Source organism: Planococcus citri, chromosome 4 (genome assembly GCF_950023065.1).
Source record: "Planococcus citri chromosome 4, ihPlaCitr1.1, whole genome shotgun sequence".
Classification (NCBI taxonomy): Eukaryota; Metazoa; Arthropoda; class Insecta; order Hemiptera; family Pseudococcidae; genus Planococcus; species Planococcus citri.
Window position 1 is genome coordinate 35,947,184 of NC_088680.1, and position 14,744 is coordinate 35,961,927.

General features: G+C 33.7%; 2 protein-coding genes across 2 annotated transcripts; both read right to left on the reverse strand.

Annotated features, from left to right (window-relative positions):
* Window positions 1-126: 126 nt before the first annotated feature.
* LOC135844249 (uncharacterized) lies at window positions 127-7,276 on the reverse strand. Its single transcript, XM_065362396.1, has 3 exons — window positions 7,129-7,276; window positions 2,479-4,808; window positions 127-548 (listed from the first exon to the last, which is right to left on the reverse strand). Exon 2 carries the CDS (start codon window positions 4,713-4,715, stop codon window positions 2,520-2,522), a length of 2,196 nt encoding a protein of 731 aa, XP_065218468.1. The 5' UTR covers window positions 4,716-4,808; window positions 7,129-7,276; the 3' UTR covers window positions 127-548; window positions 2,479-2,519.
* Window positions 7,277-7,591: 315 nt separating this feature from the next.
* On the reverse strand, window positions 7,592-11,843 carry LOC135844237 (nucleoside hydrolase-like). The gene is made up of 4 exons (XM_065362385.1): window positions 11,533-11,843; window positions 11,187-11,385; window positions 8,511-8,945; window positions 7,592-8,402 (listed from the first exon to the last, which is right to left on the reverse strand). The coding sequence occupies exons 1-4, from the start codon at window positions 11,631-11,633 to the stop codon at window positions 8,067-8,069; spliced, it is 1,071 nt and encodes a 356-aa protein (XP_065218457.1). The 5' UTR covers window positions 11,634-11,843; the 3' UTR covers window positions 7,592-8,066.
* Between the last annotated feature and the right edge of the window lie 2,901 nt (window positions 11,844-14,744).

Here is a 14,744-nt window from a genome sequence, read left to right on the forward strand (position 1 = left end):
CCCCCCACATTCCTCCAAAGATGAAGGTGGATGTTTTGTTTGTGGCGTGATATGAAGCCATATAAAGTAAGTAATAAAATGACATACTCGTATGTACAAAATTTAGAAGTTTTATTCATGGTGGAATTAAGAAAATGAATACAAATATAAATACGAGTAGATAGTGTACCATGATGAAAAATTTAAAATTACGAACTGAATTATTTAAAAATAACGATCACTTAAAATACTTTTTCGTGAAAATGACAATTTAGATTTCAAAGTAAAAAATTTAGATAGATATGCATGAATAAATTACATATGTGAGTATTTTCCACCATGTAATTTTCAAAGAAATTCTGCCAGTAGTTGTTACCACTGTCGTGGCGATCCATAAAATTAGATGTAAGTACATATGATCAGCTGATAAATTCTCTATCCCTTTCAGAATCATCTGTGCAGGAAATCCGTACGATACACGTTGTAACCACCATGTTGGATAAAAATGTATTTCCCTAGGTATTCAAACTGTTCTTCATCGGTATTGTTTTCAGCTTCATATCCGAGTTCTGAAAAAGTTTAGAAAAAGCTCTTTAAAAAGTCGAAAAATTATTCCAAGGTAAGTATGTTAAAAATGTACATGTTTGGTAATATGTAATGCAATTTAAAGAGCAGTTGTGTTCAGTTCAGAAATTTTTTTGTTGTATCATTCCATTATGTCGTTGCTATAAAAATGAGCAGTTGTTAATGTTATTCTAAAGCGTTTGTGCGACCATATGAAAATGAGTTGAAATTTCACGAGGGTTTCAAATATTCGGACGGAAATGTTTTTTGAGCATTTGTGAAGAATTCTGAGCCCCGATGAGTCATGATTTTTGAAATTTTCAAGAAAATGTCATAAGACGTACCAATTTAGATTAAAATTTTTCGATAATTTCAAATTATGTACTTTGACCAAAGTGATTTCTTGAGGATTTTTCAAAGAACTCTGAGCCTTTGAGTTATGATTTTCGAAGTTTTTGATAAGTGACCTATTTAAATGGGTCGAAATTTTCAGAGAAATTGAAATATTTCGACAAAAATGTTAATTGCGAACATTATTGAAGAATTTTTATCCTAAACTGGGTCTTAATTTTCGAAGTTTTTGAAAAAGTGGCATGCAATCTGTCAAAATGTACTAGAATTTTTTTTGGGAGGGACAATTCTGAAAAATTTTGAGTCCAAAATTAAACATTTTTATTGGAAATTTTTAAAAAGTGCCCTGCAACCCATCAGGATGGTCTCATGGGGAGAAAATCCATGAATACTTCAAAGCAAATCGACTTGAAAATAAATATAAAAACAGTCGAAATTTTGAGTGCAAAGTTCCTCAAAACCACAGAAAAAATATACTGACAAAAGTATTTGATTTTTTCAAAAAGTTCAGCTCTCTTTTATGAATGACGTGGGGCTTTTTTGAATACCTCGAATATCATGACTAGTTTCTCACTCAAAATTGTTTAGAAATACTTTAAAAAACATTTTCGTTGAAAATTTGGATTTTTCGTAATAATGTATTTTAACCCATTTTAGGCTGCATGATATTTTTCAAAAATTCCGAAAATTGTGGCCTAATTTTGGGCTCAAAATTCATCAGGAACGCTCTAAAAACATCTGAGTTGAAGTACATATTTGAATTCATCTCAAAACTGGAAGCCACTTTGATTCGACGTACGTCATTTGTTCAAAAATCCCGAAAATCATGACACAATTTTCGTATCAAAAATCATCAGAAATTCTCAAAAATCGTTCTGGTCAAATATTTGAATTTTTCGCGATATTCCAGTGCATTAGAAATCCTGAAAATAATGACCCAATTTTGGACTTAAAATTCTACATGAATGCTCAAAAAGTATTTTTGTACAAATATTAATTGGAATTCTCACAAAATCGTAATCCAGTTTGGTATGTCGAAAGATCATTTTACATAGAATCGTTTCCTACGAATTTTTTCAAAGAGTCTAGATAGGTACTAATTTTTTTGCGCTCCCTCCCCACTCCAATTTTGTACTGAGTATGGCTAAAAATCACAATTGAAGGGATTATGCGATTCGCCATCTGAAGTGAAATATAATTTGGAGTAAATGGAGTGTCCGCTACCAACCTGTGAAATAAGGGTTTTAGATCACCCCTTCCCCTCTATTGTTCTACTGCGAATTTCAAAAATACGTAAGTAGGTACGTGTTTTTTGACACGTTTGACTCATTTTCACTAAAAGCCAAGTAAATTTTTTGTGTCGAAAAAATTCCAGCCAAATTCGATTTCTAGAGTGTTTTCGCCAATTGGATTCAAGAGTACAAAGAGATAGATAATGGAAAATATGTACGAGTACATCTGAAGTGAAATCTTGTACACGTTTTCAGTATCACCCTAGTATCATCAAAAAATGCTACTAAAAGTACCTATTTTTTTAGATGTTCTTATTGTCAGTGATTATAGTAAGCACATATTTTTACTAACCTGTCCATCATCCTTTGTAATTTTTCGTATCACTTCAGAAATCACATTTCATCGCTGCAGAAAACCCACTTCTCTTTCAACAACCGCATCACGTTCGCCATAAAAGGTGGTATATTCTTGGACATGGGATTATTCCACCTGTAAATTAGCTCCTTATCTCCATCGAAGAACCAATTTATCAGCTCATCAATGGCAGGATTTTCTCCGGTCTTGAACGCTTCCTGGATCGATTTCATGCTTCCATATTTACGTGCCTTTATCATTTTATACTCTTTGACCAAGTCGGACGATTTAAAATACCACAACAAAAAATTATTCAGTCTGGTAAAACAGCATTCGTCAGATTTTTCAGTGTCATCGTTATTCAAAACATTTGATATGTATTTTTGTAAAAATGTTTCAAAAATATCGTCCATAGGTATCGATGATTGAAATTCTTTGATATCGTCCTCGGAATTTGAACACCATTCCAAGAACTTTTGCCAATCTGTGGCTGTAAAGTTGTAAAATCTCGCTTCGATCAAACTACAGCGACATTTCTCAATTATATCTCGCTTCAGTTCGATTAAATCTTGACTGGATGAAAATAAATCGAGAAAGTAGGTGACATCTTGTAACCGACCTTGATTCAGGGCGCAAAGCAAATCGTGAAGTAAAGGAGACGAATACATTAGGCATTTTCTGAAACTTACAGTCATATCTTGGTCTTTAAAAGAGGCATCTACGAAATCGTGGAATTTATGCCATTTATCCTTATTACGAAGTTGAAAAATGTACTCCGCCAAATGATCGCAATGTATCAACGTGTCTTGTTTAAGTTTCGCCGACGTTTTCTCATCCCAAGACATGACCTTGGAGAATTCATCAAAGTAAGCGTAATATCCTTCTTTGATCCAATTAATGCAATGTTGTTTGATACTCTTGTATGATGCCGGATCCGATATAATTGTTTCTTTGAATTTATCTATTGGATCTTCGCCCTCAATACACAGCTGGAGTAAATTTGGCAAATACTTGGGTGGCAAACTGGCAATCATCTTGTACGAATGCTGCTTCCATAAAGAATTCCTCAACTCGAAACTGGTTTCTGGTAGAATAGCCAAGAGGAATCTGCAATCTTGGTTCATGATTTTGAGTACCTGGTAATCAAGCTCGAAGAAAACTTGTACGATGCTTTGGGCGTGATTCGAGATTACAAAGTTTTTCAGTGGATCAGGAGCACTGATCCAGATCTCATAAAGTAAGCGAACTGCGTAAGTATTGCACGTCTTTGTTCGTGGTTTGATGAGTTGCTCCTCGATGGTCAATTCTATCATGCTGAAAAACATATAATCGCTGATCGAGTGCCTAATATAATACCACGTTTGAATGGCGTATTCGACGTATTTAAATTCCCTAGAGAATCGAAACCAAATCTGGTCTCCTTTTTTCTTCATCGTTGTTTGGATCTGATCATCTTGTAATTGTGGCAGTAATCGAATAGCGTACAAGATACTGTGATTGATTAAATCTATCACGTGGTTGGTTTGCTCATCGGCGTTCAACTTTTTGAAAAAATACTCGACAGCGGCCCAATTTCGAGGATACTTGAAGACAAATGAAATCATACGTTTGGCTGCTGTCGCGTGTTTGCATTTAGTTTTACCTCGTAAATTGTACAACATCTCTTCGTTCCAGTAATTCATCAAAGGTTTAATGGTATGGTTGGAAACATTGTTCTGTTTATGGATAAAGAACGCGGGCCACATGTGTTTTATCTTCTCCTCCAGACAATAACAGCAAGCTAATCTGTACTTCTCAACACTATTCAATCGATTGCTGTTCACTAGTTTCTTAGCAGTGGCCACGAAATCCAAAGAACCGTCGTATTGGAATGTCAACCTATCGAAACATTTCCAAATCACACTATGAGCCTGGCTATCGAAGAATATTCTATCGCTGTGGTACTCGACCCATTCTTTCAGATCATTACCGACTGATTGAATATATTGATCTAGAAGCTCCGCGACCGATGATGTCACCTGTACCATGTTATTGGCGACAAAATTCTGTGCCTGGAACCATTTCTTGTCTGGTATTTCACCTGCGGGACGATTTCGGAGCTTGGAACACCACAGAAGAAAGGCTGTCTGAGATGAGGCTATTTCTTGCAGAGGTAGAGGTGATGTGAAAAAAGTCAATTTAGGGCGTTCTGTGCTACATGCAGATGATGGGTGTGGATTTTCAGGGTTGCACATTTTTTGGTGCGGGTGTTTTCGTGCTGGATGTCTGAGAAAGGTTTGTTGGTATTTTCTGAATCAGCTCGGATTGAATTGGAATTGGATCAAAATCTGCAATTAAAATATTGGACTGATAATTTTCTCGAATTATTTTTTCTACAAATTAAAAAAACAACAAAAATATTCTGGAAAAATATTGAAAATTTTAGAACTTGAAAGACTCTTTGAAATGTTGAAAATTAAATGTTACCTACCTACACATTCTGGAAAAAATGCTGGGAAGAATTCGACATTGGTTACAGTTATTACTGTTTTCTTCACACTTGTGGAGAATTTTTATGACCTTTTGAGCAATATTTTATAACTTTTCCGTGCCACTTCAGTTACATTTTATGAATTTTTGTATAAAGTACTTTTTGCAATTCCTTGTGACATTTTAATGACATTTTTCAATTTTTAAAAAAATGGTTTTTCGAAGCCTTGATCAATTTAATCATATTCTTTTTGGTTTTATTACAATTATTTTCGTAACGGTGTAGCCTAATCTTTTAAATTTTGGTATAACGTCATTTTATGAATTTTTAAAATATTTCTCCAGTTTTTTGAAAGTGAATTTTTCAGTTTCTTCTGCATTTGTTACAATTTGCATGGTATTTTCTTTTTTTTGAGGGGGGGAGGGGCAATCATTGTGCAAAATTTTTTGGGACTCTTATTCAATTTTTAAAAAAATAGTCATTTTGTCGTTTTAAAATTTTTTTGCATTATGTTATAACCATTTCTAATGGTTTTTGTACTTTTGATGAAGTTTTGATAAAATGTCAATTTCAATGCACGTATCAACTTGAATGAAATGTTCTACTTTTTACATCTGAATTCGACAATTTTATTCTAATGTTCGGAAAATTTTCCTTGGGTGTTTGATGTGTATAACAATTTTTTGAGTAGGCTTACCTGCCTTCTTGAGTTTCCAAAATTCAAGTTTCATTTTGGAAAATTCAAGTTGAGTGGAAAATGCTAATTTGAGCATTTTTGAAAAATTTCAAGCTCAAAAATTGGGTCATGATTTTAGAGATTTATAAAAAATGTCACGAAACTTATTGAGTAGGTTAAAATTTTGAGAAGAATTCCAATATTCTGACGCAAATATCTTTCAGCATTTTTGAAGAATTTGGAGCCCAAAAATTGGGTCATGATTTTTTAGGTTTTTGAAAAATGTCAAGTGACAGATCAAAAAATGTAGGTAGGTCATGATTTTGTCTCAATCCAAAATATTTCGATGAAAATGTTTTTTAAGCATTACAAGAGAATTTTAAGCCCAAAAATGAGCAATAATTTTCGAGGTTTTTGAAAAAGTGTCATGTAATCTGTCAAAGTGGGTCAAAATTTTGCGAGACATTCAGATACTTACTTCAATGCGAATGTCTTTTAGCATTTTTGAAGAATTTCAAGTCCAAAAATTGGGTCAGGATTTTTGAGGTTTTTGAAAAATGTCACGTGACCTTGAATAAAGATACCAGGTCGACATTTCACGAGAATTCCAAGTATATTGTTGACAATAAGTATTTTTTGAGCATATTTCGGGAGAATTTTAGGCTCGAAATTGGGTCATGATTTTTGAGGTTTCTGAATGATGAAATGTGACCAATGAAAACAGGTCAAGATTTTGTGACAATTCCAAATATTTCAGTGAAACTGTTGTTTGAGCACTTCGGGAGAATTTTGAGCCTAAAATTGGGTTAGGTATGACTTTTGAAATTTTGTAAAAAGTGTCATGCGATCTTTCATAACGGGTTAAACTTTCGACAAAATTCAAATATTTCGACGAAAATGTTTTCTGAGAAATTTGACCCCAAAATTATGCCATGAGTTCCAGGATTTTTCTGAAAGGGCCATGTGACCCATCAAAAGATTGAAATTTTACAACAGACTCAAATATTTCGAGGGAAATGTTTTTTTTAACATTTCTGAAAAGTTTTGAGCCTCAAAATTAGGTCTTCATTTTTGGAATTTTCGAAAAAAACGTAATTAAACCAATTCGAGAAAAACTGCAAAAGTTTCATCAACACATTTTTTGAGTTTTTTTGAGAATTTTTCTGCCCAAAATGAACCCTTGCTGCCGATTGGACTACGCACGATGGAGTTGAATTTAAATTCGTCATTGAAAACACAAGAATTGAACATATTTTCTGTTGAAACTCAATGATTTGAATCGAAATTTTAACGAAAAATCGTCACTTTTTCTCGCCATTGCTTTTGAAAATATCCCATCGTTTTTTTGGTGACTTAAGTAGGTAGGTACTGTTGGGTAATACCTACTTCTGTTCATCTCATTTAAGAAGTACATCACTATCGTGACGTAACATCCCTCGAGGTGGTATGAACTATGAAGTACATATTGTACATAGGTAATATATACGAGTAGGTATCTTACCGTGAACTAGTAATTTGAAAAAACCACTGTTTTTGAGCTGTTCTCACCATGCAACATTAGATTTCATTTCTATGAAAATTTATACACTCGATTTTTAAAATATTTTCCTAACTGCCACGCGCACAATGATATGATATTTACGACTACTGGATGAAGTTAAATGACCATCCTCTCTCGTTCTTGTCTCTGATTCACCAAAATATTATCGTAGTTATATTTCCCTTTATTTTTCATATATATATATTTAAAGTTACCATCACGTAAATACTTGTTTTAATTAATTTTTTTAGATAGTGACTGACGACGTCACAGAGTGGACTCTTGATTAAAAATCAAAGTAATGACAAACATCCTTTTCCGCTGCAAATTTTTTCATCTATCGAGTTGAGCTGTTGATAACTCCAGTCACGGTTATATATTTTTTTTTTTTTTTAAACTTTTCATAAACAAAAAAATAATGCGGTTCATAAACGACTGACGTGTTTTATTAATTTTTTATTTCTATATTGAAGCAGATACCTAAATTATTTCAAGGATGATTTTTTTGTGAAAATTTGAATAATTTTAACAGTTTTTACAGTAAGATGTCTGAGAACTTCCGTCAGTTGGGAATCCCTCATCGGCTCATCTCTCTATCAGATGGCAAAAAATATTTCTAGGAAAAAAAATGCAATGAAAAATTAAGCTACCTTTATAAAGACAGTAAGCTGGCAATAGACAATTTCTACAGAAAAGTTACATGTACTGTCCATGGAATTTTTCCATATCAAAAAGTGAATAATCATCAGAATTTTTAAGAAATATGCTCGGTATGAACTTTACAAGTTGAAAGGTTCAAAAGTTGTATAAAATCGAGTTTGAAAAAATTCTACGTTTTTTTTTGTAGAAATTGTCTATTGCCAGCTTACTGCCACTTGAAAGGAAGCTTTACAAAAATTTTATTTAAGACCGTCGCAAACGCCTGCAAATATGCATAAAAATAGCTTCTTATATTCTTCTATATCTATAGACATTATGATTTTCGCATTTTTAATTTCAGATTTTAGTTGTTGATTATAATCAACAAGTACTGCGCCTCGAGCGGCTCCATCCGTTACAACTTCTACATGAGTTTCGAGAGATGTCTTCACAAGTTTATCTCCCTTCAACATAACAGCAGCAATGAAAGCGTCGACTGGGGTATACCTCGGTAGATTCAAAGCGACTGACTCGATCCCGTCGAGGAATTGTATTACTTTTGAGTCGTGGCCTTTAAATGCGTCTTTTCGCCATTCCTGCGTAGTAAATTATGATTTCATTTATAGTGTAATAAATAATTTCAATAATATTGAAATAAAGTATTAGTTATGTGATCATAATGTAGGTAGGTATCAAAATCTTACTATAGTGAAACCAGAATTCACTCCAGTTTCCCATGGAAATAACGTCAATTTCGAGCTAGTGGTAGAATTTAGCAGAATATAGCTCGCCTCCGGATCAGCTTCGAAATTGAACTCGATACCGGGTGCGATATTTCCTACTCCTGCGATACTCGATCCCATCACATACACATGCTTAATTCGGTCCATGAATCCCTCATCAGCTGAAGCAGCCAGAGCAACGTTGGTCATCGGGCCAACTATGAGGATATTGATTTCACCTGCGTGTGTTTTGGATAATTCTATCAATGCTAGACTTGCGGGATTCGAACGATCGACTTCGCCGAGAATTTTATCTTCAAACTTGTAGTCGCCGAAGCCATCTTCTCCGAATCCGAAGCTTGAAAGAACGCCTTTTTTTCGTAATATTGATCTGCTTGCACCGGCATATATAGGTATCTAGGCATGTGGCCGTGAGGAGATAATCAAAATGATAAGTTTAATGGAACAGTGAAGACGAGTGATATGTACTTATTTTAAACAACTGTATTATAATTCAAGAAAAATAAGTCCTGGTTCGAGATTGGAAGTAATCACCAACACTTGAGTACGTGCTCCTCTACCTCAACCCTTGCCCTATGTCTCATAAAGTTTCGAAATTTCCATCTTGGGATAAATTTGGATGGTCTTGAAGATAATCTATCAAGGAAAGTAGGTATCGCTGATGATAGATAATTTTTTGAACCAGATAGAGATAAATCGAAAAAGCGCACAAAAACACTCACCAGCATTCGGATGCTTATGGCTTTTTTTGAAAAAAATTTTGAAAATCTTTGAGACAAAAATGCGAAAAAAATCAAAATTTTACCACATTGTCCTAGAAATTTGAAATTATGGTGTATATGTGTACATACTTCTCAAGTTTTCAACCCTCTTTCTCGAATCGATTATAAATTATTTTAAACCCTTTTGAGCAGCTCTGGAGCCTTTAGCAGTTGAAATTTCCATACAATTTTACTCAAAGAAGTTGAAAAGTTGACTCTATACCCTAATTTTAACATGCTGAGTCGATGGGAGGTGGCAAAATAATGCCTGGAGACTCCATAACGACTTTAATGTAAGCTGTTCTGGAGCCTACAGTTATATTTTGCAAATTCCAAATTTTCAAAAAAGAGTCATGAAAACAGTAGGTACATAGCTACCTACTCGTATGAATTCACCTTAAAAATTTTTCAATTCTCCCCTCCTCATTTTTTTAAGACTCACAAAAGAAAAATTTACCTTCGCAGATTTTCGCTTTTATTCCTTTTCATGTCACTATAAAATTGGAATGAAACTGGATTAGATGACGTAGCAGTTTTCGATTTTAGAGAAATTTTGTTTTGAAATTTCGGGATCGAGAAAAAAATGGTAATGTACATAACTATTAGGAAATTTTTTACAAACAACCAAATTTTAATGTTTCCAAATTTGAGAAAAATTCCATTTTGGATTAATAGTAAATTTTCTTGAAGAGCAAATGTTTAAAAATTTTGGGTTGAAATTTCATATTTTGGAATTTGGAAGAAAATTGGGATGAAGAATCTCATTTCAATATAAAAATTGAGAAAATTCCCAAATTTTAAAAGTTAAATCACAAAAATACCTTATAAAAACGATCAGAATTGGAAAATTAATTTTTCCCACAAACCTAGTAAGTGCGTAACTCGAAAATGAAAATTTTTTCTATTTATACAATTTTGATGCTGCGTATAGAGTAAGTTTTTATGGTCCAAGCACAAGTCCAAAAATTCATAATTAAATTGAAAGCTCTCTCGACTTTAGATCGAGTTTCATTCAAATTTCCGAAGTATGGCGGGCTCAGCATGTTGAAATTAGGGTATTTAGTAAACATTGACATTTTAACTTCATTGAGTAAAATTTTGCAAAAATTTCAACTTTCAAAGATCTTATTGGAGACCTCAGAACTGCTCAAAATGATTCGAAATCGTTTTCAATCAATTGAGAGGGAGGGGGGGGGGACAAGCTTTGTCCAGTATAGCAAATTTTCTGTTATTTTAGATATTTCCCTTGTGAGAAAAACCCCGAGTCAGCTGCTTCTTGCATTTTCTAAAATTCTCCAAGAATTAAAAAATTAATTTCGACAAAATTCCTATGATTACAGTTGGTGGATTGTAAAAGTTCTCATGGAAATAAATTCTGGGATAATTTAGCTTTCAATTTCGGATTAATATTTTTTAATTCCCATTTCAAGTAGCGTTTGCCCCTTCAGATTTCAAGATCGGCAAAATTTGCAACCTGCAAGCTTATTTAGTGGTAGCCTAATTGATTAGGTGCAAATTTTTAGTTTTGTCATTCGTCCGTGCAAAATGATAGTAAGACATCTTTTTGAATCGATAATTTGTTCAACATTTTGGTGTGGAGAAAAACTCAAATTGTGAGCCTGCGATGGACAATATTTCTTCCCAATTTCCTTAAGTACCTAGACCTACTAAGAATGAACAATTTTCTCCTCTTGAGAAAGTTGAACTCGTAACCTAAGGGTATTTTTCATTATTTTCTGATAATTGTGAAAAAAAAACAAATATTGATTTATTTTCTTCTCTTTAGAAAGGTGCGAGGTCAATTGAATACGTAAATGCAAAAATTTCGAACCAGGTCTCACCTCACTCTTGAATGATATTTACTCTGATATCTTACGTCAGGTCGATTGGCTATTGTCAATGTTTTCCTCACGTTGGTCTCTACTTGTTTTACGTCTATATTTCCATAAGAACAGGTAATCGCGAGTATTTCAAAGGAGCATTGATTCAATTGCTTTTGCTCTTCTAGGAATAACAAGATAGCTACAGCATCATCAGATCCAGCATCCGTGTCGATTATGAGTTTTTCTTTACACCTGGCGTACAGTGTGAAAAAAAATGATAAACTTGAGTTAAGAATATGTTTTTTTCACTGTAAACATCTAATTTGCAACTTTTACTACAGACTGTTATATGAACTGTAACTCAACTTGTAAGATGATAATATTATTACGAGTACATACTTTGGTTTATCAGCAGAACTAGGTGCCCCATTTGCAACGATTAAAATCTCGCAGATAACCAGTATGAACGCTTGATACGTAAATTTTGATTTTTTGAACATCTTCGCTGAAGTACAGAATTGAAAATGAATACTTGGTGCTATACTTTGCTACAATGTATCTACCACTTGGAATGGGGTTTTCATATTTTGCACGCGTATGAACGTCTATTTTCACAGCTTGTGCGCGCCAATATTACTCATCAATCGTAAATCATGATTCGTGATGCGGTGACGTAACTTAATGATTACGATTTTCAAATTTTGTTTGCTCTAGCAGTAATATTTCTGTTGAATTTTTATGCCTACTGTATAATATCGATGATGTGTTTCTTTTTGATTCGATCACAAGTACTCGCTTGAAGAAAAATCGTAACTTATGGAATTGACTGGGAAAAAACGAAATGAGCCCAAAAATGCACGCTAACCAGAATTTTAGGTGCTGAATTCGATTTTATGGTTTTTGATGGATACGAATTTTAAAGATTTTTTTCACCCTTTTTTTCTGCGTAAAATTGAAACCAAATTGGGGTACAAAACTATCCTTTCTACGGTGTTGGAACTCGCAAAATTTGATTTCATTTTCGACTCATCTCAGTGCACAGTGCACACTGCACACCACGACGACGGATGGCTACAGCTACGACTTTGTTTTACTCTTTTACTAATTTCAAAAAATTAAAATAATCTTCACAATTCAAATTAACTTTAATCGGTTTATCATCAGTTTAACTGCTTGAAGTAATTAGTATCTAAAATATATTATCTACTTGCAGATAATAAAGCTCAAATCGAAACAACTGCTTAAAATAATTCGTACAGGTATTTCTAAAATTATCAGAAATTGAAGTAAATCATCTACTTATACTCGTATCTACAGATGATAAAGCTTAAAACAGAGAAATTATCCTAAATAAGTATGATATAGTATGTACAATATACTTAGGACTAGACACAAAACTTAAGGAATATTACGGCTTCTTTTACTTGTAGAGTACATACTCGTATTACGCCTAAGTAAGTGGTCGGCGACGGCAAGGGTGCACACATGCACAGTGCAAAGTACTTGCTACTCACACTATGAGTACTGCGTACGTGTTTGTGTACGCGTAACCAAATTTTTCCATACTTCGAGTGTAGGTATAACCTTGTTTGCGGATTTCGCGCATACATAACCACGTGCTGGTGTTAGCCTCAACTGTGAGTGCGACTGCGAATCTGAAACTGCGATACCACTAATTTTCCGCCAAATTTCCGCCCTAGATAAATACCTATACCGAACCTAGGTCACATAAAGCGCTAGTGTCGGCCTCTGAATTAAACAAACAATACGAATGTAAACCTTTTATATCACGCCAACTGAACCAAAGCTTGAAAATGGCAGGCATGAAGTCGCGTCTCCCTCCCCCCTCCAATTTCAAGTAAAATCAAGTAAAATTGAACTGATGAAGGATTATTTGAAACTGACGTTGCGACCTATCGAAATGTGTTAAAATTTAATGAGAATGTTCGATAGTTCGGTTAAAATATTTTTCGAGCAAGTTTGAAAAATTTCAAGCTCAAAACCTGGATATGATTTGGGGAAATTTTTGAAGAAGTACATATTATGCGACCTGTCAAAATGAATTGAAATTTCACGTGAAATTCAGTTATTAAGAATTTTGAAGAAATTTGGGCTCAAAATTGGATCACGATTTTGAGCTTAAAATTATTTAAATTTGCTCAACAAGATTTTTTCCGAAATATTTGAATTTTTCGCGAAATTTTAACCCATTTTCATAGGTTACCCACTTTAGAAAAATTCCGAAAAATCGTGATCCAATTTTGGAGTAAAATTAAAACACTTTAAAATTGCTCAAAAAACATTTTCTCAAAAATATTTTAATTTTCCGCGAAATTTCAACTCATTTTCTTAAGTTGGAAGGTCACTGAGGTACCTATTTGAGATTGTGCGTCGACCTAAGCTATTACCACCGAAATCCAAGACCGCTTTTAAGGGTCTACTTAGCGATTGAGAATTTTCAAATTGCTTATTTTTGGGTAAATGATTCGGGTTTTGAAAATTTTTTTTCATCTCAAAATTTCCACGCTAATTAAGCCAAAACATGAGAAGGTATAATTTCTGAAACTGGGGAAATATTTTGGAATTCAATGGTGCCAATTTTTTAGTCATTATTGCCAATTTCAAAAAATCGAGAAAATTAGCCAAAAACTTACGTAGCTTTGTTTGGTTTTTTGAATTTGGCAATAGACATTAGAAAATTGGTATCACTGCGCTTCAAAATGTTTCCACAGTTTCAGAAAAAAGATATCTTTCCATATGCGAGATATTCTAGAGGAAAAAACTTTACCGAAAAATCAGTCGCTCCGTAGAACCTAAAAGTAGGTAGGTAGCCTCCTATTTGAGATTCTGCGTCGACAAACGTTATTGCGGTAGGAAATTTGTAAAGCTTATTTATGGGCACTTAAATAAATTTGTGTTTTGAAAATTTTTACTTCTTGAATTTTTCGCATTAGTTAAGCCAAAACATGGAAAGATATCATTTCTGAAACTGGGGAAATATTTTGGAACGTAGCAGTGCCAATTTTTTGGTCATTTTTGCCAATTCAAAAAAATCGAGAAAATTAGCCAAAAAGTTCCCGAATTTTTAAAATTTGGCAATAATCATTAGAAAATGAGCATCACTGCGTTTCAAAATATTTCCGCAGTTTCAGAAATTATCTATATCTTTCCATGTTTTAGCATAATTAATGAGAAATATTCAAGCAATAAAAATTTTCAAAACACGGATTTACCCAGAAATAAGCGATTTGTAAATTTCCAAACGTTCAGTAACCTAGTCGATGTAGAATCTGAAATACGTAATCTTTTGGGACTGAGTCATTTTTCCCTAAAGAAGTTGGTAGGGCCAGAGCGAAAAAGTCACGATTTTTTCAAAAATGGCTCTTCTTTGAGGACTCATATCTCCCCTCCAGGGGTACCTTCGGAGCCAGAATTTTTCCTGAACGACTATCGACTTAGAATGATGGCCTCCGCTGAATTTTGATCAAACTCTTCCAACACCCCCCCCCCCCCGGCAATGCAACCTACGAGTACACCTACATAAATCATAAATACTTTTGTATTTTTCAATAATTCAAAAATACTCTTGGATTGTTTTACCATCCTGTGAT